The sequence below is a fragment of the Drosophila obscura genome, unplaced genomic scaffold (assembly GCF_018151105.1).
Source record: "Drosophila obscura isolate BZ-5 IFL unplaced genomic scaffold, ASM1815110v1 contig_14, whole genome shotgun sequence".
Classification (NCBI taxonomy): Eukaryota; Metazoa; Arthropoda; class Insecta; order Diptera; family Drosophilidae; genus Drosophila; species Drosophila obscura.
The window spans coordinates 2485007-2511868 of record NW_024542724.1 but is presented as its reverse complement, the minus strand read 5'-3'; the positions used below and the strand labels follow the sequence as shown (position 1 = coordinate 2511868).

The following is a 26862-nucleotide window of genomic DNA, read 5'->3' as shown; positions in this document are numbered from 1 at the left end:
TGGGTCTGCCAGGATGGATGCTGTGCTGCTGCTCTGCTGCTGCTCTGCTGCTGTGCTGCCTGCAGCTCCAGCTTCAGCTCCTGATGTTGATCAATTTCACGCCCTGAAGGAGGACACCAGTCAGAGAATTCGCTTCCCCTGAAATTACTTTGACTGCAGCAGTCCTTTCCTGCAGGACTTCAGGGAGGCAGGATGTTGCCCTGTGCTGCGCCGCCCAACAATGATTGAATGAAAGGCTAAAAAAGGATTTCTGGAATTTCTCCACACTCTTGTGTGTGTGTGTGGGTGTGTGTGTGTGTATTCCTGTGGGTGTATATGTGTATCCTTCTGCTTTCTACTATATACTGGAGGGGTTCCTGCCCCCCCCATCGAATCCCATTACCACACCGCCCCGCCTACAGCCCCCATTGTGCCACCCATTCAAAATATACACAGAAATAACCTCAAACAAGGACGTTCGGTGAGAAACTTTTTGTGAGCACAAAGGGGACAAGAGAGAGGGGGGCGGCAGCTCCTTCTGGTAATGCTGCTTCTTATGTATTACATAAGGCGTGTGCGGTATGCTACCCACACACAAAAACATGGCAGTAATGCAATTTACAGACGCCCCAAAAGCTCTCCGCCTGCCTGCCTCTCTGCAGCATTACTTCTGCTCTTCTGCTCCTCCACCTACATCTATATACGGAGCGGAGCGGAGTGTGGTGTGCGGCGCGCCCCAACCCTCGAAATGGTCGAAATGGCGCAACAAATGTTGCTGGCTGCCCTGCCCTGCCCCGTGCAACTGTTCACGTTATAACCCCTAAAACCGGGTGGACTTTTAGCTGAATTGATTTTTCTGTGTGGCACCTCCAGTGCGCATGCCGGGCACTTGCTCACACTCTCTCTCTGTCTCTCTCTCTGGGACTGCATTTTCACAGATACACAGATATTGTACATACCTACATACATACATCATTTGAGTGCCACCCGCAACCGCCTCTTTTGAGTCACATGCCACACAGTTCTGCTGCTGCTTCTGCTTCTGCTGCTGCCTCTGTCTCTGCTTGCTGCATGCTCTGACCTGAGCAAACGTTGCTACTTTCTGCTGCCTTTGGACTGGAAACTGCAGCATCGGCAGCAGCAGCAGTAGTCTCGCACATCCTATATATATATATATATATATTATCTGTATATATCTGTAGGAAGATACACATATATATATCTAGTATCTGTAGCACATACTCCACTCGTTTCATATATGTATATGGCGGGGGGGGATTGCTTGTGTCCGTTCCTCCATTTGCTTGCTGATTCGTTCTATATGGCCATATTTTAAGTGCTTCTGCTTAAAGCGCTTAATGCGGCTTTAAAAAATCTTTCCTTTGCCCAGAGAGTCACATGGAGAAATGTACTGGAAGTGCATAGGAAAAGTTGGAGACAGAGAAGGGAAAGAAATACAGGCAAAATCCGGGAATATAGAGGAAAGATATCTACAGATAGATAGATGTAGAACGATGGATTGATAGTGGTAGAACGATAGATGATAGATGGATGGATAGATAGATGGATAATAGAAATGGCTTCAATACCTCAATTGGTTGCATTTATTAATGGGGGCATATTGGGGGATCCCCCGATTTCACAGACTTTGAACAAATTGCAATCGACTATGAGAATTTCTATCGCAGTCTCTCAATCTCTCTCTCTCTCTCTCTGGCTTTTGGAATTAGAACATTTCTTTGGCTTGTTTTTGTCTATATTTTGGAAATTGAAAATTAAATTTTTTAGAGATTTATTCAAATATAAGCTGATTTGTTTTCCGGTAGGGTTCTTAAGAAACTATTTCTCTGAGTAACAGATAGGATTTAAAACTAAGTTGTGAAACTGTTGTAACCCACAATTGATACAATTACTTTAAAAAAAATCGTACCGTTGGCATTCTTTGGACAATTTTATTTATTAGGAACTTATTTTGTTAAGAATAGATGGCACTAGAAAGTTCGGTTCTAAAAATAATACCATTCCATACAACAACAAATTTAAAAAAAATGCCAAAGTTGAAGAAACATTAAAAATGATAGAAAACTACAACTTTGAGTCGCTATATCTTCAGATATATCCATTCTATTACCACGAATCAAAAATCCTGTGAAAGGTACTACAATTTTCTTGACAACCTATTACTTTTTGTGGATATCCGCTCTGCTGGTTGTGAGTAAAAATTATGAAAATGCAAACAGTCATCGAATTGCGGTTTTTGAATTTTTAAAAAAGATTTGTGGGTATATTGAAAATTCTAAGTATGAGGAAGTGATCTACCCATCACGACCCACAATCTAAATTTTGTCTCGTGCAAAGTACATTCAAAAGTTTCTCATTTGTCGCACAATGTAATTGGTAGTATTGATATTGGTAGTTATATATTTAAAGTAGAGGATGAAGAAAGAACAGGTCTTATAAAAATTAATTTGAAAGACATAAAAGAAGGAATTTGAATTTATTTAAATTATCCGAATGGATATTTCTGTTATAAATCCTTCCACGTAGCATCTTGCATCTTGGCTATTTCACTTGTCGATCGATCATGGGAGCGCTTTTTCCTGGGACTCTCTTCTTAGTCAATGAGAAATTCCTGTGCTCTCACTTCAAACTTACTTCTTTTTTTAATTAGTAAGAAGAATAACTGAAAGCCAAATCTAAATGTAATATTTTGTAAAAACTGAGTGCTACAGATTACGAACTGAAATTCTTGGAAACAAAAATCTAGAAACCTTGAACTTTGGTCAAGGGAAACCCTCTACAAATTCAACGAATTTCAGGGGAAACCTTACTCGTTTGGAAACACCCAAAATAGCTATCTATCTGGCAAAACGAAATGATCTCAAAAACACTTTCATAGTTTCAAAGAATTCCGTAAAAGATGTTGATAGATATCCCTGGTAGGTGATCCTTTTGGATATGTGTACCAAGATGGATACAACCAACAGCCAACCCCTTTGGCTGCATCTTCCATTACCTTTCCCTTACGACAGAGAGCAGGTCACAGAGAGGTAGAGAGATTCCCTTGGTATTTGTTAAGATTCAAAGTTATTCCCCTGTCAATGGAATGCGAATGGGAGAGACTATAACTGCGACTGAGGCCTGAGGAATGGGTCGAAGACTGAGCTCTGGGGTCTGGGTCTATGGATGGTTGCTGGATGTATGGTTGCTCGGAAGGGGGGCTGGCGCTTATCTACACAACAGATAAGCACGCAACACACCAGAGACGAGAGAGAAAACAGCGACCAGAGATGACGACGTTGAACCCGCTGGATCGATCGATCGATCGTCTGTGCGCTGTGCTGTGCCATTGAACGCGTTCGTAAGCCTCAATTGTATATCGATCTGTGTGCAACAAAAAAAACAAAAAAAAAGAACCTTCTGCCAAATAATAGCTTTACATGCTGCATACGATACGATTTATATCCATACTTTCCATATCTGCGCATACAATAATACCCTATAAAAACACACACATTTATTGGTGTTTGCTCTGTTTGCATTTTGGGAATTTTTACATATTTCAGAGAGAGAGAGAGAGATGGACTGTGTGTGTGATCCGTGCTCTTTCTTCGGCAAATATGTACAAATACAATGAGAATTCAAAACAACATTTAGCAAAAGGTCGCGCCTGTTTGTCGGTTCGTTATTTCAGGACCCGAACCCTAACATGACGACCCTCAAGTCATTCCACAGAGTCCTGTCCTGTCCTGTCCTGTCCTTCAATGGAGTTTCGAGCCTTTTGCGCGTTAATTTATTTTATTGGGGGTTGGTTTTTGCTTCACCATCCATCTTTAATGGCTTTGTTTCCATCCAGCCAGCTCCTTTTTTGTCCCAGGTAGAAATGAGGATTAATCTGGAACTCTCTCTCGTTGAGCAACACATTTCGTTTGTAGGTTAATTTATAGTTCTGTTCAGATCCATAACAACAGTTGGTTTCGCGCGCTATTGAATGTGGAATGTTTCAACTGAATTTCCAAAAATTTAAATTAAAACTGTTTTTGGAAAGTAGAATGCTTAAATGGTATGTTTGGATCACTATTTGGCAGAAATTTATCTCTTTTAAATGGCTCTAAAATTCAAAAACAACGCTAATTAAATTATGTCTGCATGCATTAGTTAAATTTTACATTTAATTGCCATGAATGGTTGTCGGCTTAACACATTGCCGCATAATTCAATTTAATTTAAATCTCAAAAACAATTAAATTTACTCCAGAACGAAATTCTTCATGTAATTTACGTGAATTCTACACGAAACCCACTCTTACGTGTGGCCAGAGCAACATTTTTAGGTCCCCCAGCAACATTTGAAATGCCTTGCCGTCGAAACTACAGTATGCTTGTTTGGTAAGGTATGGCCGATTTCACGCAGACAGTCTGGCAGCACCGCGAAACACAAAGAAGAGGCGGCAAAACGTAAAAACGAATTCCACAAAAGAAATACCAAAACGCAGAGCAAAAACGAAAAAGAACCAAGCTAAAAATAAAAGAAAGAAATAAATATAATATATATATAGCAAAAACCGGTTACTGCCATAGAAGTAGCAGTCAGCAGCAGCCGGCCGCCGTTTTTCGAAGCCAAATAACGTGGCTCTCCCCGTTGCTTGCCCGGCTTTTTTGTGTTGTGTGATAGTGTTTGTGTGCATGTAGCGGCGGCGTACGTGCCTGTGCTTGTGTGCGTGTGTGTGTGTGTGTGTTAGCGAGTGCGTGTACTGCTTGCCGCGTAAACAAGAGACGACGGACGACCGTACGTCATTTGGCGCCCGTTTATTTATTTGATCGGGAGAAATTTGTTCCGCACAAAAGAAAATACTCGAAAAAAGGAGAAACAAAATTTGAATTTAGTGAAAAATAATTCTCCATGATAGGCGCTAATAGAAAATTGCCCGCCAAAGGGGCTGCGCTTGGGATAAGCATTGAAAAGTTGTGGACAAAGATTTTCGCAGAGAAAACCGCTAGATAATATACATATTATGCGGAGGTATAGCCAACAATACTACCCCTTAGATAAGATCTATACTTTACTTATAAATGATGCTATAATTCCCTCGTTTGCTTTCCTTTCTGATTTGTTTTCCAGGTCTACAGAAGAACCACCGACAAATAGCTACGAAAGGAACAACTATTACGATCGCAGCAGTCGCCTGAACAGTTACCAGCCAACAACAACAACCACTAACAACAACAGTAGTCCTTCTGCCAGCAGCGTTACAGCCACAGGAACCGCAGGAGGAGGAGTAGGAGGTGCAGTAGGAACCACTGATAGATCAAGGAACAGAGATCGCCTGTACAGGAATGGTTCAGCAGCCCCAACGAACAACACTACGACAGCAGCCAGTACAACGCAATCGACAACAACGGCAGCAGCAACAGCAGGAGCCGCGCCGGCGCCGCCACAAGCGTTAGGTGATCGTAGCAACAACAACAATATACAACATCATCAGAACACTCCTCGGGTGGTGGCACCGCAGTCATGGTACGAAGCCGCCGCTGCTGCAACGGCCCAATTAAAAAGTCCTGGTGGCAGTGGCAATGCCGGCGCCTCAGCAGCTACTACCACAGCAGCGACAGCAGCGGCAGCAGCAGCAGCTACAGCAGCTACAACAGCCACAGCTCAAGGTACAGCCGGCGGCTTTACAATGAGCAGCTCACCGATCAATCATCAGCAGCAGCAGCCACATCCTCCTCCGCATCATTTACATTACAGCAGCGCCACCAGTGGAGCAGCGCCATCCGTGGGATGTGCCGCCACCGCAGCCGCCACCTCCGCCTCGTACTCATCACCCGCCCAGGCGGCGACCACCGCCGTGCATCGCAGTGTCGCCTATGCGGGGAGTGCTGCGGATGATCGGGATGCAATGCGCAAGAGTCACCACAGCCACCACCTCCACCACAACAACAGCAGTGGCAGTGGCAGCGGCAGTGGCAGTAAACTCAATAAGCTGCTCAAAGGGGGAGCCACAGGACGCTGTGGCTCTGAATCGCCAGGAGGAACCGCAGCAGTAGCAGCAGCAGCAGGAGTAGCAGGAGTAGTAGGAGCTGCCACGACGATGACGATGACGACGACAAGTACAATCACAAACAATAGTTTTAGTAATAATAGTTTAAATAATACAATAACCACGGCAACTCCGACGATGCCAACGATTGCATCTGAATCTACAACTGCATCCCCTGGAGGTGCAACAACAACAGCAGCAGGAGCAGAGGGTAGTGGCAGCGGAGCAATCAGCGGCAGTGGCGGTGACATTCTAAATGTGGCCGCTGCCCTGGCAGCTGTCGTCGATAATGGGACATCCACCTCTGCGTCTGCATCAGCATCAGCATCCGCCTGCTCCCCAGCACTGACATCATCATCCTTGTCCTCGTCGAGGCCACACCAGCGACACCACCAGCATCACCATCATAATCATCAGCATCATCTGCATGGACGCAGCACCACCTCGTCAAGTCGGTCGCATTCGCGTTCGCCGAGCAGCTACAGCAGCTCACACAGCTCCTCGTCAGCGTCGTCGCACTCATCGTCACATTCGCACGCGTCCAGTCCGGTCCAGTCGGGCATCCAATGTGCATCAGATGGTCGTAGCATCTCCCGCAGCAGTCTCCAGTCGGTGGCTGTCAACAGTGAGTGTTCACCCCCACACCCCCATCCTCAATTGAATCCTCAATCCTTCCTCTCTTCCAGGCACTTCTTCAAATCCCAGTGGCAATGCTGGAGCCGTGGCCATCCCTAGTGGCAGTGGTGGCGGTTGTGGTTCCAGTTCCAGCAGCAGCAGCAGCAGCTCTAGCAGCAGCAGCAGCGGCAGTGGCAGTGGCGGCGGCTCCTCCTCCTGCCTCGCTGTCAATCCTGTGGTGCATTCCGAAGATAATCGCCCACTGGCGATACGCGTACGCAACCTGCCCGCCCGTTCCTCGGACACATCCCTCAAGGATGGTCTCTTTCATGAGTACAAAAAGCACGGCAAGGTCACGTGGGTGAAGGTCGTCGGCCAGAATTCGGAGCGCTATGCCCTCGTCTGCTTCAAGAAGCCCGACGATGTGGAGAAGGCCTTGGAGGTCTCCCACGACAAGCACTTTTTCGGCTGTAAAATCGAGGTGGAACCCTACCAGGGCTACGACGTCGAGGACAACGAGTTCCGGCCGTACGAGGCCGAGTTGGACGAATACCATCCCAAGTCGACGCGTACCCTGTTCATCGGCAATCTGGAGAAGGACATCACGGCAAGCGAGCTGCGTGTGCATTTCGAGAGCTTCGGGGAGATCATCGAGATCGACATCAAGAAGCAGGGCCTCAACGCCTACGCCTTCTGTCAGTATTCGGACATTGTCTCCGTGGTGAAGGCCATGCGCAAAATGGATGGCGAGCATCTGGGCAGCAACCGCATCAAGCTCGGCTTCGGCAAATCCATGCCCACCAACTGTGTGTGGATCGATGGGGTGGGCGAGAAGGTCTCCGAGTCGTTTCTGCAGTCGCAGTTCACGCGCTTTGGCGCTGTCACCAAAGTGAGCATTGATCGCATGCGGCAGCTGGCATTGGTGCTGTACGATCAGGTGCAGAATGCCCAGGCAGCGGTCAAGGATATGCGTGGCACCATCATGCGTGGCAGGAAGTTGCAGGTGGACTTTGCCTCCAGAGAGTGTCAGGATGCGTTCTATGACAAGCAGGAGAAGCAGCAGCAACAGAATGCTGGTAAGTGAGAAGCAAAAGCGGGAAATGGTTCCCCCACCTAACGGTTCTCTCTCTCTCCCTTCTTCTTTGTAGGTTCCTCTTCGCGTTTCAATCGCTATGAGTCCTCCACATGCTCCTCTTCCTCCTCCGCACAGCAGTCCAGATCGCGTGCCTCCTCCTTTAGCCGCCATCAGACAAACTCCAACGATGGCTGCGATGCTGGCAGCAATACGCCGACGAGCGGTGGCAGCGGCACCCCCTCGGGTAGCTCTGCAATGCCTGCCCCCAGCATCGCCTCTGCTATTGTGAGCAGTAGTAGCTCCAGCATTAGCGGTGGCATCAGTGGTGCTCCGGTAACGGCAACAGCAGCAGCTTCTGTGGCTGGAGCTTCCACTGCCACGCTGCCATCTGTGGTGGGGAGCAGCAGCAGCAGCAGCTGTTCGTCATCGATGCCGCCCATGTCACCGGCTGCCATGGCGCAGGTGAGGATGCGCATGGCAAGGAATGCGAGGCACACCATCGACTTTGATATGAACGATGTGGCGGCACAACGAAGATTTCGCGCTGCTGGCAACATAGAGGAGCCTCACGACGAAGACACAAACGCCACAGCTGTGGGCAGTCGTTGCGATTCGCCAGTGATTGCACGCCTGGGCCCCGTACTTGGCGGTATTGGAGGCTCCAGCGGAGAAACCCCCATGGAAGCGACGCTGATTAACAGCAACAGCAGCAGCATAAGCGTGGGAGGAGCCAATCGGCGACGTTGCGGTAAGACTCTAAAGATTTACTAGCTGCAACAGCACTCGACAATTTCAATTTTCATTTTGTAGAGCAACTTCTCCTCGACGAATGCCCGTCCAGTGGTGATGAGGGGGGAGGCGTGGTCAGTCCCAGGAAGCGCATCAAAATGGATTACCATCACCTTCATCATCATTCCAATGCCTCGGGGGTAAGTACTCTGAGTCCACACAGCAGCAGTCTCTGCCACTTTTGGATTGCTTTTCATCCTCTCCTCTTTTCATTGTGTCTTGTTTAGCTGGTGGATCCCTATCCCTCCACTGGGGACAAGCAGCAGCAGCAGCAACCTTTGACCCTATCCAACTGTGATGTGATACACGATCCCCTCAATCGCAAGAGCGAGATCCGACGTGTGTCCGAGGCATCTCCCAGCAGCAACAGCAACAGCATGAAGTTCCCTGGACACCAGCCACCGCCCTCCCTGATGATCAGCTGCCGACGGCCGTCCATTGATGTGGGCGCCTTGTCGGCGCTCTCCAGCTCTTCGGCGTTTCGCCACGGACTGGTGGGGGCCAGCAGCATGGATCAGCAGCATCAGCAACATCAGCAGCAACAGCACATGATGAATGCCTCGCTGGCCGCCAAGCGACGGCGTGTGGCGCCCATGCAGCAGCCCCCCACAATGGGGAACAACAGCAGCTCCGGCGGTGGTCTGCTGCTGGGCGGAGGAGTCACCGGAGTGACGCCCAACGATGAGGCGTACCATCATCATGCCTCGCGAGGACGCGGCCATCAGCTACATTCCCATCACTCGCACGAGGCCAGCGGCGGGGAGAGTGCGGACGGATCGCGGCCGGGTACGCCCCTGTGCGATGAGCGACCCGAAGTGCTGCCCTCCGAGCCCCGACGCCTGCCCCCGCCGAGAGAACGGACGCGGGAAAGAGTAAGGGAGGTGATGTGGCTGCCAATGCCCAAGTTTGGCTACTCGTTCATCCAGCAGCATCGCAGTGGCCCTGGCAGTGGCAGTGGCGGAGGCAGCGGCAGCGGCAGCGGCTGCTCATCGAGCAGTGTATCCAACTACCTGTTGGGATGCTCCTCGGTAGCCGGCGGGTCCTCCTGCTCCTCCAGCAACAACAACAGCAACTCTAGTCTAAGTGCAGGACTCGGCAGTGGATTGGGCGGCACGGGATCATCATCGGCCTTCCTGCCGAGCCCCTCCTCACGCTACTGGCGATCCTCCTCGCACCACTCGCACCAGCATCACCATCATTCGCACCACTCGCAGCAGCAGCAACAACAGCAACAGCAGCAGCAGTCGTCTTCGGGCTCCTCCTTGGGCCTGATGGCCAGTCCGGCGCGTCCACGCTCGCTGAGCTCCAATTCGAGCGACTCGGATGTGCCCGGACATGCCGGGGGAAGCCCCTCGCTGGACGAACGCCTCCGCAACTTTGAGGAGAACTACGAGCGATGGTCTGGCGGCAGCAACACCCAGCAGCAGCATCAGCAGACGGGCAGCAACACCAATTCCAGCCACGGTCACAGCCACAGCCACAGCCATGCCCAACAGTCGAGCAGCACGACGCCCTCGTGGCAGCTGTCGATGCACACGAATCTGAGCGGCTTGAGCACGCATCCGGCCAACTCTGGCAACAGCAACAGCTCCAGCGGCACGGCCTCCAGCTGCCATTCGGCGAGCAACTCGCGGCACAAGTTCCTGGACATTGACGAGCTGCAGCCGTCGGATATCGTCAAGTCGCTGCTCGCCAAGAAGTCCATCTTCGACGACGATCTGCAGCGGCTGAAGAAGAACCAGTGGTACGATCCGTGCAGTGCGGACTTCGCCATCGGCTCCACCTCCACGGGATCCACCGCGACAGCTTCGCGGCATGGCCTGTGCAGTGGGAACACCTCCCCGGCGCTGCTGCCCAATCTGGCGGCCACCAAGACGACACCCATCATTGGCAACTGCACGCCCATTCTGTCCAACTCGACGAGCACCAACAAGACGACGAGCGGACTGCTCCAGCGGCTGAGCAGCCTGTCGCCCATGAACTCGCCCCAGGCCTCGATGTCTCCCTACAACAGTCCCTCGCCCTCGCCATCGGTGGGAGCGGCCACGCCAAGCGGACAACTTGCGTCCATGAAGCCCATCGCTGGATGCAGTAACAGCAGCAGCAGCAGCGGCAGTAGTGCAGCAGGCGGAGGAGTGATTCCCACGGCTACGGCGGTCGCCGCTGCCTCGGCATCGGGATCCCCAGCAGCCACATCGGGAGCCACCAAAGGTCTGCAGTATCCGTTTCCCAGTCACCCGCCTCTGCCAAACACTGCGGCACCACCGCCAGCCGTGCAGCCAGCACCCCCGCCACCGCCAGAGACGCCAGTGACGGTGACACAGAAGCAGCAGCAGCAGCAACAATCAGCAGCCAAGACTTCACCAGCAGCGGGACCGCCACCAGCAGCCAACAGTCTGACTAAGAGTCTGAGCGTGCCCGCCGAGCCACTGCCGTCGCAGTCGCCCAGCGCCAGAGCACAGCTGCAGAAGTCCGCCTCTGTGCCGGGCAGCACGAATGTGGGGACAACTACTACCTCCAGCACAAGCAGCAACAGCAACAGCAATGCCCCCTCGAGCTCATCCAATTCCACATCATCGTCCAACGGTAACAGTTCCTCAGCAACAACAGCCACCACAACACATGTACAAAAGTCCCAACAGCAACAACAGCAACAACAGCAGCAGAACTCCAGCGAAGAGGAGCACAAGAGCAAGACATCCGCATCCGCATCCACATCGCACTCCTCCTCACACTCCTCCTCCCACTCGCACTCCCACAAGAGCAAGAGCAGCAGCAGCAGCAGTGCCCACGGTGGCGTGGACAGGAGCCACAGCACGAACCGATCCAACAGCTTGGAAAAGGCCCACAGCTCGAACCGAGCCAACAGCACGGACAAGTCTCACTCTGTGGACAAGCACAGCAGTACGAACCGTTCCAACAGCACGGACAAGGCGAATTCCACAAACAGATCCAACAGCACAGACAAGTCCCACTCGACGACGACCACGACTACGACAACAAATCGTTCGAACAGCGTGGACAAGTCGCACAGTGGTGCGAACCGTTCGAACAGCACGGACAGGTCCCACAGCAGCAGCAGCAGACATAACAGCCGCTCGGAAGGCGGCGACAAAAAGTCGAAAAAGAACTCCGACAAGAGTTCCGTTTCATCTTCGACGACCGGGGACAAGCGCAAGAATTCCGCGACCTCTCAATCGTCCAAGTCAGCGACTCCGCGCATCGAAGACTCGACGGACACGGACGATCCTGGGGAGCGATCCGAAAAGGAGCAGCGTCAGGAGCGGGAGAAGGCGCACCAGAAGGAGCGCCATGAGAGGGAGAAGCGCAAGCACCAAGAGCGCGAGGAGAAGGATAAGGAGCGGAAGGCACACCATCCACAACCGGAGGAGAAAGAGAAGTCTCATCAGGACCGGAAAGCACACCACCAAGGGGAAAAGGAAAAAGAAAAAGAAAAAGAGCGCAAGGTTCACCAGGAGGAGAAGGAGCGCAAGACCGAGCAGGAGGATAAGGAGAAGGAGCGCAAGGCCAAAGAAGAGAAGGAGCGCAAGGCTCAAGAAGAACGCGAGCAAAAGGAGCGTGAAGAAAGGGAGCAGCAGCGAGTGCAAGAGCAGCGAGAACAGGATCAGCGAGAGCAGGAGAAACGAGAGCGAGAGCTGCGCGAAAAGGAGCATCGGGAGAAGGAACATCGCGACCGGGATCACCGAGAGAAAGAACAATCCTCGCGACGTTCCATCTCGGACTCGGACCAAGAGTCCCGCATGTCTCGGATGCGCGAGATGTCTTCATACCACAAGAGCAAAACTGATGCCAGCTCCGAGGCCAGCAGCTTCTACTCGCACAATGTCACGCCCAGCGTATCCACTGAATGCGAGCGGCAGCACAACAAAGAGAATGCCGCCGATGCCGCAGCAGTGCCACCCTCGTCCTGTCCCACGCCAGCGCACGATGGCAGCAACGCCGCTGCCGCGAAGGATCGCTCGCGGAAATCCTCGAGGAACTCTCCCGGTCCCCGCATCCACAAGCGTCGCCTGAGCTCGCAGGATAGCAACCACAGTGGCGCCACAGGAGGAGGCGTCGGTGGTCTGCACAATCATCACGATGACTATGTGAAGCGGATACGCATGGAGAACCATCAGAATCCCATACCCAGCCAGAACAATCAGAATCAGAGCCAGAGTCAGAACCAGCGGCTCAACGATCGTCACGACGGAGCCAAGGACCAGCAGCAGCATAAGAGCAGTAACAGCAGCTCCAAGGATGCTGACTCCAAGACACCAAACTGCAGTTCCTCGCACTCCAAGTCGCATGGCAGTGGCGGCAGCTCATCCTCCTCCTCGAAGCATCATCGCAGGGAGAAGCATCACTACAAGAGCATAGGCATAGCGAGTGCCAGTGCCCCCTCTTCGATGGATGTCACTGTCACACCATCGATGGATATGCTGGATGTGACTTCCAACCCAAAGGCAGCAGCACTCAAGCAGCAACAGCAGCTGCTCAATACCAGCGAGGAGGAGCAGCAGGCACAGCCACAGCCGAAGCGGGAGAAGGAGAGGGATCGCGAGAAGGGAGACAGGGGGGAACACCATCACCACAGCAGCAGCTCCTCTTCGCGCCACAAGAGCAAGCGAGAGCGTGAGCACCATCGGGAGCACCATCGCGAAAAGAAGCGACATTCTGTGGCCGAGTCCACCAACACCGATGAGGAGCAGCAACAGCCTCTACAGCACATGCACACACACTCGCATCTCCAGCTGCAGCATCAGCAGCAGCAGGAGGAGGGGGAGCAGGAGCAGCATCATCATCATAATCCCCATAGACGGACCTCCGCCACTGGCAGTGGCTCTGCGGGAGAACTGAGCTCCGCTCCGACCAACACCTCCAGTGGCAAGGGCCATCGGGAGGGATCGCACCACCATCATCACCACCATCGAAGGAGGAGCGTGGACAGAAAGTCGTCGAGGGGCTCCGACGAGGGGCACCACTCGTCGAAATCGTCGCGCAGCAAGTTGATGATGCTCAGCTCCGCGGACTCGGACGACACCGACGATGCCTCCAAGAAGCACTCGATCTTCGACATACCCGACGACTGTCCCAATGTCTCGATGTACGACAAGGTGAAGGCCAGGAGCTGCAAGAACATGCAGCGGCAGGCCGAGGAGAAGAAGATCAAGGCGAAGTTCTCGCAGCTGAAGCAGTCGCGGGCCAAGAAGAAGCGCTCCACCAGCTACGACGGCGACTCGGATACGGAGTTCGAGGACCGCCATCACCGGAACAGCGGCAGCAGCAGCTTCCACGGCCGCCACATCGGTCTCTCGAGCAGCGACGACGATGACGACGACGAGGATGAGATGATGCAGAGCCACAGCCATAGCCGCATATTCTCGGATTCGGATGCGAGGTCCGAGGTGGATCACGAAGCGGTGGCCAGTCGCGTCCTCCAGATGCAGCAGAATCTGCGCCGTCTGTGCGACGGGGACGACAGTTCGGAGGACGAGATACGCAGGAACTTCACCAAGCACAATCAGCACGGAAAGCGCAACTCGCATTCGACGCGCATCGCCTCCGATTCGGAGTCGCAGTCGCAGCCAGGAGCGCCCGAGATGCAGGTGCAGATCAAGCAGGAGCCACAGACAGAGCCACAGCTAACACAGTCAGAGATGGAGCTGGAGCTGGAACTGGAGCCAGAGATCAAGCAGGAGCAGCTGTCGGACGGGGGAGAGCAGCTGAAGACAGAGTTCAAGTCCCGTCACGACTCCAACTCCTCGATGGAGGAGCGCAAGCTAAAGACGGAGATCAAGAAGGAGTATGGGGATTTCTACAACTCTGCCGGTGGCTACTCCAATGCCTACTCCGACTCTGGGACTCCCGGCAAGATCAAGGACTACTCCCCGGAGACGCGCAAGAAGCACAAGAAGAGCAAGAAGCGCCTGAAGTCCTCCTCTTCCCGAGAGGTAGAAGCCCAGCAGCAGCAGCTACAGCAGCAGCCCCCGCCGCAGCCACCGCCATCCCTCGTTGTGTCCATAGCCACGCCCTCGATCTTCGATGTGCATACGTCTGATTTGAAGGGAAACAAGTTTGTGGATAGCTTTGAAGATCTAAAGACGGAACGGGAGCGAGATCGGGAGCGGGAACGGGAGAGTGTCCTGCCCATATCGTTGGACATTTCGGCGAGCGAGAGGCGGAAGCACAAGGAGCGCAAGGAGAAGAAGCGCGAGAAGATGAGGAACCTCTCGGCGGAAACAAACAGCGGTGCCACCATCGCTGGGACCACAGCCACCACAACAACACCACACATGAGCAGCGGCAGCACACCAACAGCAGTGGCAGTGGCAGCAGCAGCAGCTGCAGCTGTTCCGCCTGGAAGCAGCAGCAGCAACGATCTGGGGGAGGGAAAGTTGGAGAAGCTGTCAAAGGAGGAGAGACACCGCTTGAAAAAGTCAAAGAAATCCAAGAGTTTGGATACCTCATCCTCCTCCTCGACGAGGCTGTACAATGCCTCCTCTGGCGGCAGCAGCCTTGTGCCAGCAGCCGCAGCAGCCACAACAGCAGCAGCATCCCCAGTGGCCGCGTCTGTGCCTGTGTCCGCCGTTCCTGCCACACCCAGCTCGGCGCCAGCTCTCACTCGAGACAAGACACGGGGCGAGGACAAGATGGAGTTCATCTTTGGCATCATCTCGGACGAGGATGAGTCGCAGTTCCCAGACGAGCAGCCAGAAGGCGGAGTCAAGGAGATCTCCTCGAGGGAGCCGATTGTGTCGGCTGCCCTGCAGACATACAAACAGGAGCCGCCATCCACACCCACCTCGGCCAAGATCCAGGAGAACCAATTGCCCATCCAAGAGGATCAGCCAGCACCTGTGGAGAGAGCACCCCGCCAGACGGGCGGCACCTCCTCCTCCTCCTCGCATGCGGACAGAGAGCGTCATCGCAAGGAGAAGCGCGATAAGAAGCGACGCGAAAGGTCCCATCGAGAGCAGCAGCAGCAGCAGGCGGCCCAGCAGCAATCCTCGTCCAATGCGACAAAGATCGAGGACGACAACAGCGTGGACATGGATGAGGCGGGACGGGCGTTGGAGGCCCAACTGATGGATGACTTTGACAGCAAGATGATGCCCGAGGAGGCCACGCCCTCGACGGCCAACACCTACAGATCGGACATGGCCGATGTGTTCCGCTTCTCGGACAACGAGGACAACAACTCCGTGGAGCTGAAGCTGCCATCATCGATGGGAGGAGTCGGCAAGCAGCCGGTGGAGGAGCAGCACAAGAGCAAGGACAAGAAGAAGAAAAAGAAGCGCTCCAAGGAGGAGAAGCAGGAGAAGTTGCTGCGCAGGGAATCGGTGCCCACCCCGGGGATTCTGTCTGCTCCCCCGACGCCCGGCAAGCTGACGGTGAACGTCCAGGCAGCTGCCAAGCATGCGGATGAGCAGATGGACGCCAAGCACCGTCCTGCATCGCCGCCGCTGTGCAAGCCCTCGCCGAGTCTGCCCTGCCTCATTGGAGACGATGACGATGAGGATGTGGTGGTGCCCCCCAAGGTCCCCGTGCATCCCTCAGTCACCCTGCCACCGAGCACTCCCACCAGCAGCAGCACAAGGGGCAGCGACAGCCTCACACCCTCGCGCGAGAAGCCTCGCCTGATCAGCCCCATTCCCAAGACGCCGACCATCACGAACAGCTCCATGCTGTCCACACAGTCCGCGGAGACGCCAGTTAGCAGTGGTGCAGCGGCGGGTGCCAATTCCTCGGCGCTGGCCACGACACCCACATCCTCGACAACAGCCGCCGCGGCCGCCGCAGCAGCCTCCGCAGAGAGTTCGCCCACAAGTGCGGCGCTCGGGAAGAAGAAGGACATCTTCATTCCCGGCTTCGATGGCCAGCTGGATGACAGGATCAGCGAGTCGGCTGTGCAGTCCATCTCCGCGGAGTTCAACAGCGGCTCCCTGCTGGATCCGTTGGGAGATGAGCCCAAGATTCCGGTCGCCTCGCCACCGGGAGCCACCAAGCCACTGGACAAAATGGAGGACAGCAAATCGCGGGTGACCATCTCCCAGGAGGAGACGGAGAGCGCCGTGTCAGCGCTGCTCGGCGAGAGCTTTGGCACCTCCTCGACGGCCGACTACTCGCTGGATGGCATGGACGAGAGTGAAATGGAGACGCCGGCTATCGTTGTGGCCGAACCCGATGAGGAGGCCGCGCTGGCGGCCAAGGCAATCGAGGGAGCCGTCGAAGAGCAGCCACCAGCCATTCTGGAAGATGAGCCCGAAGCAGAGCCAGGAACAGAGGCAGAGGCAGAAGCGGAAGCAGAACCCCCAGTGGTGGTGGTGGGAGCAGGAGGCGGCGTCCTGGATCCAGATGAGATCAACAAGGCTGTGCAGAGTCTGAAGCACGAGGACATGATGGACATCAAGGCAGACACACCGCAGTCGGAGAGGGATCTCCAGATAGACACGGACACCGAGGAGAATCCCGACGAGGCAGACAGCAGTGGACCGAGTCTCAAGATTGATGAGACCGTTCAGAGCTCCTCATCGCCAGAGAAGTCTATGTCGAGCAGCAGCAGGGAAGCGGCGACGGCGTCCAAGGCATCTTCCCCAGTGGAGGATAAGAAGGGTCCACCTTCGGTGATCACGAAGCTGCCATCTTTGGAGCAGCAGAAGCCCCCATCGGTGATGATTGGCGGCAGCTCCTTGACATTGACATCTTCCCCCGCGAAGATTGAGCCGCCGACAATCAGCAAACTGCAGCAGCCGTTGGTGCAGCCCGTGCAGACGGTGCTGCCCGCACCCCCAGTGCTACCTCCTCCATCCGTGTCCGTATCGATAGCTCCTGCAGCTGCGCCGGCATTGGCAGCTGCCCCGCATCCGACTCCCACGCCCGTCATCAATCTGGATCTGTCCAATGTGATGGGCAATTGCTCGAACAGCAGCAGCTCAGTCTCTCCCTCGATATCCTTCGGGAGTCCCAATCCCAGCCAGAGCATCCCCTGCATGCCGCAGGCCTCGACGCCCAAGCAGACGCCCCAACAGCTGGCACTGCGCACACAGTCGCTCATCATGCAGCCACCGACCATCTCCATTCCAGAGCAGACGCCGCACTTTATGGTGCCCCACATGGTACTCTCGCCCCATCATCCGCAGCAGCAGCAGCAACAGCAGCCGACGCCCGGAGGTTACATTATGGGCATTCGGGCACAGTCGCCGCATAGTCCGCTGCTGTCGCCGGGACGTGGCGGACCATCCATCAATCGAGTGGTGGGTCAACTGAGTCCTGCGGGTCGTCCCGTGCCAGGAGGGGTTAACCAACAACAGCAGCAGCAGCAACAACAACAACAGCATGCTCTGATGACTTCCCCTCAGGGCGGCAACATGAGTCCTTTGGCCAGTCCTACGCCGCGAGTGGCCGCCGGCAGCAATACCACATCACCCACCACGAGCAAGCCGAACAGCTACCAGCCACGAGCCCAGGCCCAACAACAGCAGCAACAGCAGCAACAGCAGCAGCAGCAGCCATCGCCCAAGTCTCTGATGGATCTGCAATCGTCGCCACAACTGATTCCCATGCCGATGCAGAAGATGCCGCCCATGCAGGTGCCACACCATCCGACAATCATCAGCAAGGTAGTGACAGTGCAGCCGCAGCAGGCGACCCAATCCCAGGTGGCAAGTTCACCGCCATTGGGCAGTCTACCGCCACACAAGAGTCTGCACGTGAACTCACAGCCACAGCCGCCACATCATCAGGCGCAGCAGCAACAGTTGTCGCCGCAAATGATGTCCAAGATGACGGCAGCCCATCAGCAGCATCAACATCAGCAGCAAGTGCACCAGTTTATGCACCAGCAGATGTTGCAACGACAGCAGCAGCAGCAGCATATGCAACAGCAGCAGCAACAACATGGACATCAGCAGTCGCAACAGCAACAACAACAACATCAGCAGCAGCAGCAGCAGCAACTCCATGGACAGCAGCAACATCAACTTCAGCTGACGCCCGTGCAACAACATCAGTTGCAGCAACAGCAACAGCATCAGCATCAGGCGGGACAGCAGCAGTTGACTCCCATGCAGCATCAGCACTTCCAACAGCAACAGCATCAGATGAACCAGCAGCAGTTGAACCAACAGCAACAGCAGGCACAGCAGCAGCAACATCAGGTCCAGGCCCAGCAGCAGCAGCAGCTGAACCAACAGCAGGCACTGCAAGCGCAGCAGATGCACATCCAGAAGATGCAACAGCAGATACAACAACATCCTGCCCAGCAGCAACAGCAGCAGCAGACGAATGCTTCGCCACACTTGGGTCCGCCACCACCGATGTTTGCACAGCATCCGCCGCGTGGCATGCCCAACCAGCAGCAGCAGCAGCAGCAGCAGTTGCCACACAGTCCGCCCTGCAAGCCAAATCCAATGATGCACAGTCCATCATTGCTGGTGAGAGTGCCACAACCGCAACAGCAGCAGCAACCATCGATGCAGCAGCAGCAATCCTCTCCAGGAGCCACGCAAATGCCGCATCCATCGCCGCAACTGAATGTGATCCAGAGTCCAACTACCAAGCAGCAGATGATTGTGCAGCAGCATATCGTGCCACCGCCAGCAGGACAAGCACCGAGCACAGCCAATGCGATTCACTACCCAACGCAACCAAATGCGAATCCCAATGTCAATCCCAGTCCCAATGCCAATCCCATCAAGGAGAACGCAGTGGAGAAATCTCTGGCCATCAAGACGTCGGAGAGTGTTTCGGTGATACGGACACCCACACCCACGACCAGCGGCAGTCCGGCGATAATCTCACCGAAGGCGGCAGCCAGTGCCACATCCCTGCTGACGGAGGAGAATCTCATCAAGATATCGCAGCCCAAGCAGGATGAGCTGATCGAGCAGGACTCCAAGGAGGTGGACAGCGACTATTGGTCCGCCAAGGAGGTGAATATCGATAGTGTGATCAAGAAGCTGGACCCGCCTGCAGTCATCAAGGAGGAGAAGCGTTCGCCCATCGAGATGCCAATGCCCCCGACAGTCGTTCCCCCAGTGGAGGTGCCAACACCCGCCATACCCACAGAAACACCAGTGCCGACCCCGTCTCCTGCTCCTGCTCCTGCTCCAGCCCCTGCTCCTTCTCCATCTGTAACTATCAACAGTTCGGTGAACGATCACGACACGGAGGACGAGACGGAGACGCGTCAGATGCCCCCGAAGCCCAGCACGCCGACTGTGGGCAGGCCGCCGGGTCGTGGAGGCGCCAGCAAGCGTGGAAGACAGCCGCGTGGCGCCAAGAAGCAGGGAGGACTCCCGCTGGCCACGCCAGGTGTTGCACCAGGAGGTGATGCTGGCTTAGGCATCACTCCTGGCGACAATGGAGTGCAGACGCGTCTGAGGAAGCCGGTGACGGCGCCTGTGACTCGCGGCAGGAAGGGCCGTCCGCCCAGGAATCTTCTCCTGCAACAGCAGCAGCTCCAACAGCAACAACTGGCGCAGCAGCAGCAGCAGAAGTCTATGGAAATGTCGACACCGACACCCACTGCACCAGCAACAACAGCTGTGGCAGCGGTGACGCCCACTCCAGTGCCGACGGCCGCTGAGAAGAAGGCCAGGAATCAGGCGTTGACTCAGGCACAGGTAGCGACTCCGCCTGGGGTGTCCAGGTCCAGCCAGGACATTTATGAGTTCAACGATGACTCCGGGGAGGCGGACCCAAGCCAAAGATTGCCGCTGTGGTGGCGCCAGCGGAGGATCAGCGGCCGCGTCTCATTCTGACGATTAACAAGTCGCAGCCGTCGATCAAGAGTAGCACCGAAGTGGAGCCACCAGCAGCAGCGCCACAGCCACAGACAGAGGCACAAGCACAGTCCCAGCCCCAGCCCCAAACCCTGCCACAGCCGCACAACGATGCCATCATTAGCGACAACTCGAGCGAATCCAGCAACACGCGCAAGTCGCGCCGCCTGCAGGAGAAGGAGGATCGCAGCACAGTGGATGACATCATCGAGGATGTGGTGCGGAATACCAACACCCAAATGGCCGCTGGACTTGTCCAGCAGCTGCCAAAGGGCGCCCAGACGCCTCCCCGCCGCTCCGGACGGAATGCCCAGACGAAGAAAACAGATCTCGTGAATCCGACCAATGCCGTGGGTCGTCCACGACGCTCGAAGGACAGGAAGACCATCTCGGAGCCGCTGACGAGCCTAATGGAGGACTCATCGCAGTCCTCATCGCCTGCACCGCCCGCAACTCCCATCCTGCATGCGCCCGAGCAGCCACATATGCCACAGCTGGACAGCAAAGAGGTTGAACCCACAGCCCCGTCATCTGCCGTTCCTGTTCTTGCTGCTATTCCTGCTGCAGTGCCAGTGGCACCAGTGATGCCCGTGCCGAAGCCCACGATACCGCAGCATCCCAAGAAAAAGGCGATCGCTGCGGCGGAGATCGAATCGTATCAGGCCATCAACTCGTCGATACCCAGCGGAGGGCTACCCATGCACCAGACGGCAGCTCCGGCCGCCACGCAAAAGATCACAGGAGGAGCAGCGGATGCCGTGAGCAAGGCCCTGGTGGATCCCGTCACGGGAGTCATCACCGCGGGCATGCCACAGGGCAAGGAGGGTAACCTCCCGGCAGCCACGGCTGCAGCTCCCACCAACAGCAGCAGCAATGAGGCGGCACCGCAGATGCAACAGCAGCAGCACCAGCAGCAGCAGGCGCTGCCACAGCAGCAGATCAATGCCACAGTTCTGGCTCCGACTACGGCGGCGGCGCCCATCACAGCGCTGGGCAACAAATCCGCGCAGCTGGAGGCAGCTGCTGCGGCGGCTATGCTGAACAAACCCGTCAGCGTGTTGGTCAAGGGCAATGCCAATGCCTCACCTTTGGTGATGCAGCAGCAACAGCAGGGACAACCGCAGTTGGTGGCGCCACCAAAGCAACAACCGATTGTGCTGCAACAGAACCCATTGCCCACGGTGTTGCAACATGCGCAGCTGAGCAACGTGCGGCCACCGCAGCCACTGAAGGCGCATGTCCTGAACAGAGAAAAGAATCTACAGCATCAGCTGACGCCCACCAAGCAGCCGCAGCCAGCGGTTGCGGGACACATGCTACTCACAGATGCGGCAGGCAATCAGCTGCTGCAGCCGCAAATCATAGCACGCCACTTGCAACAGCAGCAGCAGCAGCATCTGCTGGTGAATGTGCCACCACCATCGGCACATTCGCCCAGGATTCAGGGTCAACAGCAGCAGCAGCAGCAACATCAGCAGCAGATAGGAGCGGCAGCATCCATGCCCCAACAACAGCAGCAGCAGACGCTCGTCATCAAGCAGGCAACATCAGCAGCACCACCGCAGATCCTGCATGTCGTGAGCTCCAAGGCTTCAGTGGTGCCGCAGCCACAGCAGCCACTGCCACCCACCTCCTCGGCGACGGGACATATGCAGCAGCTGGGAAAACCAAACTTTGGCTACGTGCCCACCGTCCTGCCACCTACAACATCCACGGCAGCAGTACAACATCCACAGCAGCTGTACAAGCCACCCAACCAGCAGAAGGCTGGACCACCGCAGGGAGTGCAAGTGCAGCTGCCGCCGCATGGAATACCCATGCTGCCCAACCATCCAGGATTGCTGCTACAGCAGAAGGCCCCAGCACATCTGCAGCCGCAGCAGCATCAGTTGACGCCCTCGCCGCCGCCGGGCAAACCGAATCCCGTGGTGCACAGCCTACAGGTGCAGGCAGGACAGATCCTGCCAGGCAGTGTGGGCAGTCCGCCGCCCGTCTCGGTGGCAGCAGTGCTCAAGTCGGCGCAGCAGCAGGCTAACTCTGCAGCAGCAGCAGCAGCGGGTAAGTGCCAGGCTCTAGCAGTCTCTAGCAGGCGGAGCGTAACTAATCCTCGATCCATTGCAGTGATGCGCACAGCCATTCCCAACATCAGTCCGCAGGGACAGCCAAGGGTATCCCCGCTGGTTCTGCCCCCAGGAATGCCGGGAGTGCCGCCGTTCGATACGAGTCTGGTAAGCATCTCCTCCTTCAGTCCCTTAATCACAGCTAATCCTCCTTTAAGTATCGTAATCGTAACCAAAACTAATCCTAAAACTAACTTTGAACTCTCGAAATTGCCAACATTATTGTGGACGCTGCAGCATGATCTGGGTGCCTATGTCAGTGGACGACGCACCCAGAGCCCGCCGCCGGCCCATCAGCAGGCATCGCCCATAACACCGGTAATGCACGAGTTTTACTTGTGGAGCTTACAAGTAGCGTAATCCCAATACCCCACCCAAAATCAAGATGAACGCGCACACACACACACACACAGCATAACCCCAAGGCAGCAAGCAAACCCTTTACTAATCGTTGACCATTCTTTCGTTCCGTTCCTTGCTTGCAGAACGATGCCACGTATCGGGGTGTGGCTGCCTCCAGGGACTTTATGATCTATCAACACCATTTGATGCGCAGCGGCGACTACGATGACAAGATGATCAGCAACAGTCCGCCGTTGGAGCTGCGACGACCAGGCAGTGGACCACCGCGCACCATTGCAGTGCCTCACAGCATGCAGAGTCCACAGGATCGCACAGCAGCGGGTAAGTGCAGCGGGAATGAAGCCTCCCCCTCCCTCTCTTATTTTAACTGTATAACTCATTCTTTGTTCCTCTTTAGACTCCCCCCAAATGGCGCAAGTCTATGTGCATAATGCTCGCATTCCCCATGCCCACTTCAGCGACATGGCCACGCGGGCGGGCTACTACGAGGGCGGCGGCATACAGCTGGAGCCGCCGCCAGCCCATCGGCCAGCGGCCTCCATTAGCGTGGTGGTGCCGCCACCGCCTGTCGGAGCGAGTGTCAGTCCGTTCCTGGGTCGTGATGGCAGCCTGCAGCTAGAGGATCGTGAGAGGGAGATGGAGCGCATGTCCATGATCGCAGCAGTCGGTGAGTGTCTGCAATCTCGATTTAATCCCCCAAGGACAGCAGCCCTGACTAATGCACATTTTCCATTCCGTTTCACAGTCAAACAGCAGCAGGAGCAAATGCCAGCAGCTGTTCTGCACGCTGGCATGGAGCTGGCTGCCGCCCAACAGCAGGCACCGCCAGCAATGGCCCCGCCGCCGGGTGACTCGCTCGTGACACTGCTGCAACGCTATCCCGTGATGTGGCAGGGACTGCTGGCCCTGAAAACGGATCAGGCTGCCGTTCAAATGCACTTCGTGCACGGCAATCCGAATGTGGCGCGTGCCTCGCTGCCGAGTCTGGCGGAGAGCAGCACGCCGCTGTTGAGGATTGCCCAGCGTATGCGCTTGGAGCAGACGCAGCTGGAGGGAGTGGCCAAGAAGATGCAGGTAAGTCCACTCTCACCTCTGGGTGGTAATCAGATGATACAGGTGATAATCGAATGTCCTTCCCATGAACAGGTTGACAAGGAGCACTGCATGTTGCTGGCGCTGCCATGCGGCCGAGACCATGCCGATGTGCTGCAGCACTCGAGGAACCTACAGACCGGATTCATCACCTATCTGCAACAGAAAATGGCCGCAGGCATTGTCAACATACCCATACCGGGCAGTGAACAGGCCGCCTACGTGGTGCACATCTTCCCGGCCTGCGATTTCGCCAACGAGAACCTGGAGCGTGCCGCTCCGGATCTCAAGAATCGCGTGGCCGAGTTGGCCCACCTCCTGATTGTCATAGCCACTGTCTAAGGCGCACACATCCAGTACAGGAAGGACAGTGGCTGCACTATCGGACCACCCTGACTATGTAAATCTCTAAGGATGCGACACTTTACCCGGACTTTGACAAAAGAAAAACCCGCAAGAATAGCAGCAGGCAACTACAACACACAACAAACAACCAACAAAACCAATAAAACAAGTTACGCTCTTCTAGTATTTTAAGTAATTTTAAATAGCGATTAAACAAGCAAAAGTTTAAAAAAGCAAAGCAAAGCAAAAAAATAACTTAAAGAAGCAGAAATCACATGCAAACTTTATTGAATAAATAAATGCAAGACAAGAGAGACGACGAGAAGAGAAGAGAATATGTATTCAAATATCTCTAGCGGAAAGAGAATGCACGAAGAGTGAAGAATGTCCAAAAACAGAACTCAAACAAAGCGAAATGCGAAAAGATCCCTTTAGCAACCCCACTTGTAACACTTTAAAAGCAAAAGCAAAAAGCGAAAGCGAAACACGATGAATATATATTTGTCTAAATTTAATTATTTAACCTTCCCCTAATTTAATCCTTTAAAAGAAAAGAAAAAACAAAACAAAAAGAAATGAAAATGAAAAGAAAAGCTTGCAAAGTATCGTTAAGTTTGATCTCAAGAAAAGAAAGTTTTATTTTTTGCTTAATTTAAAATGAAAGAAAACGTAAGAAAAAACACATACCCACACACACAACAACAACACACACAAGCAAATGTTAAACGAAAAAAAGCTTAAAACATAATAACTGTTTACTGTACTATGCATACTACTACCCATACCATACCATACCAATACCATACATAATATGAATATCCGATTCTATTACCCCAAAATACCCCCCTCTCTACCTAACACGTTTAAGTTTTTCGATTGGTGACTACTTTAAGGGTCCCCCCCCCCACCCAAAACACTTTTCCATATCTTACAAAGTTTCCGCCAGAATGGTCCTAGAATTTGTTGTTGATTTTTCAACTGGGTTTCATTGGCTCCATGGAAGGCCTTCCTTCCCTCTGTAGAAGAAAGGCCTGGCATAGACCCAAGCACCCACCCATTCGAGCAATTCGAGCGCCCAAGAACCAACCTACCTGATCTGTTGTGGCTGATCTGTCGCCAACGCTGTTTGAAGCACAATTAGGTTTAAAGATGCGCCCAGAGGCTTTTTCCTACGATTACATACACACGTATACATTACATTAAATTAGCATACACATACACACATATACATACATTACGAGTATATAGCCACGTATAGAGCGTATTTAATTATAAACGAATATGTGTTAAGCCAAATATTTTAAAGTTTAGAGAGAGACTAGTTTTGTGTTGGATTTCCTCCGCTCTGCACCAGAGCACCATCTTATTTTACACCCGAAAAACCTGCAACGGGGGGTGTCCTACCAGACTCTCGTGGGTCTTTTTGAACATTGATTTCTGTTGGTTTTGAATACTTTGTCGATACTATATTACAACACCACCACTGCCACAACACTAAAACACTGAACTATCTAAATCGAGGCGTTCCGTTCCGTTGTCCCTATTTTCTCTGATATTTCAATTTTTTCAATATTAATTTAGTTTGTGCGCGCGAAACTTTGTAAGATGATTGTTTGGGGGGTGGGGCGGGGGACCCGCTTTATACCCTCATAAGCCCAATGCTGACACATACACAGACCCAAACACCCCCTACCCTAAACATACCCACGACACCATATACTATACAATAAACTATATAGTACTACCCTCTCTGTACACTCCTTAAACTTAAACGTACGTTTTCACGCCCACTTGTAAATTATTGTGACGACAACAAAAACAGATGAAACAAGAAGAAACAAAACGAGAAAACAAAAAAAAGATGAAACAAAAACAAGAAAGAAAACAAAACACAACTGTAAAATATTTAAATTATTTAGAATCTAACAGATATATGAAATGTAAATACAGTTTAATTAGTGTTTAGCGCGTATTTAGTTGTATGTTTTAAAACTAAACTAAACTAAAGAGAAACTGTACATTATATAACACAACTAATGATACGAAAGAAAAACAAACACTAAACGATCGAGATCAGAGAAGGAGATGCGATGAGATCATACAGAAGCAGATAAACAGAAAGTAAAAGATAAAAGATAACACATTTTCAAACAGAGATGAAGCGCTGTTCAACATATGTTTATGTATAAGTTGTATATTTTAAGACACTTTTTAGTTATTTCCTAAGTTAATTTGAAGAAAAACGATTAAATTACACTTATTTCTTACACTTGGTTTCTTCTTCTTATTATTATTATCATCAATATTATCCTTTCCTTTCAAACTATTGACGTGATCCCGTGATCCAGACATTTTCGACCTCTCCCCCTCACAATAGCGTTGTTGGTTGTTCAGATAAATCGTTATCTCTCTCTCAGCCCGCGAATACCAAAACAGAACCGAACCCATTAGCGAAATGCAACTTATACATACATACATATATACATAATATATATAGATGTTAATGTTATAACTGTAATTAAATAAATTCTATACCTATGCATTATGACGTTGGTTTGATGTTGTTTGTCTATTCTCCCTCCACTCCGCTGATTTGATTTTGGAATTTCGAAATATCCTCGGCTGCTGTCTTTAGAATTAACTGGTTATGACGTTAG

The 26862-nt window shown here is 53.4% G+C and overlaps 1 protein-coding gene across 1 annotated transcript in view; it reads left to right on the top strand.

The window, feature by feature from the left end:
- Positions 1-26469, top strand: part of LOC111077315 (protein split ends) — an 85213-nt gene extending 58744 nt beyond the window's left edge. The window contains 12 exon segments of the mRNA XM_041596341.1: positions 5102-6645; positions 6707-7711; positions 7784-8458; positions 8521-8639; positions 8727-20198; positions 20201-22343; positions 22407-22513; positions 22643-22723; positions 22891-23089; positions 23166-23435; positions 23514-23842; positions 23915-26469. Of these exon segments, the coding sequence (XP_041452275.1) occupies positions 5102-6645; positions 6707-7711; positions 7784-8458; positions 8521-8639; positions 8727-20198; positions 20201-22343; positions 22407-22513; positions 22643-22723; positions 22891-23089; positions 23166-23435; positions 23514-23842; positions 23915-24202 (18232 nt within the window). The 3' untranslated portion in view covers positions 24203-26469.
- Positions 26470-26862: the final 393 nt, after the last annotated feature.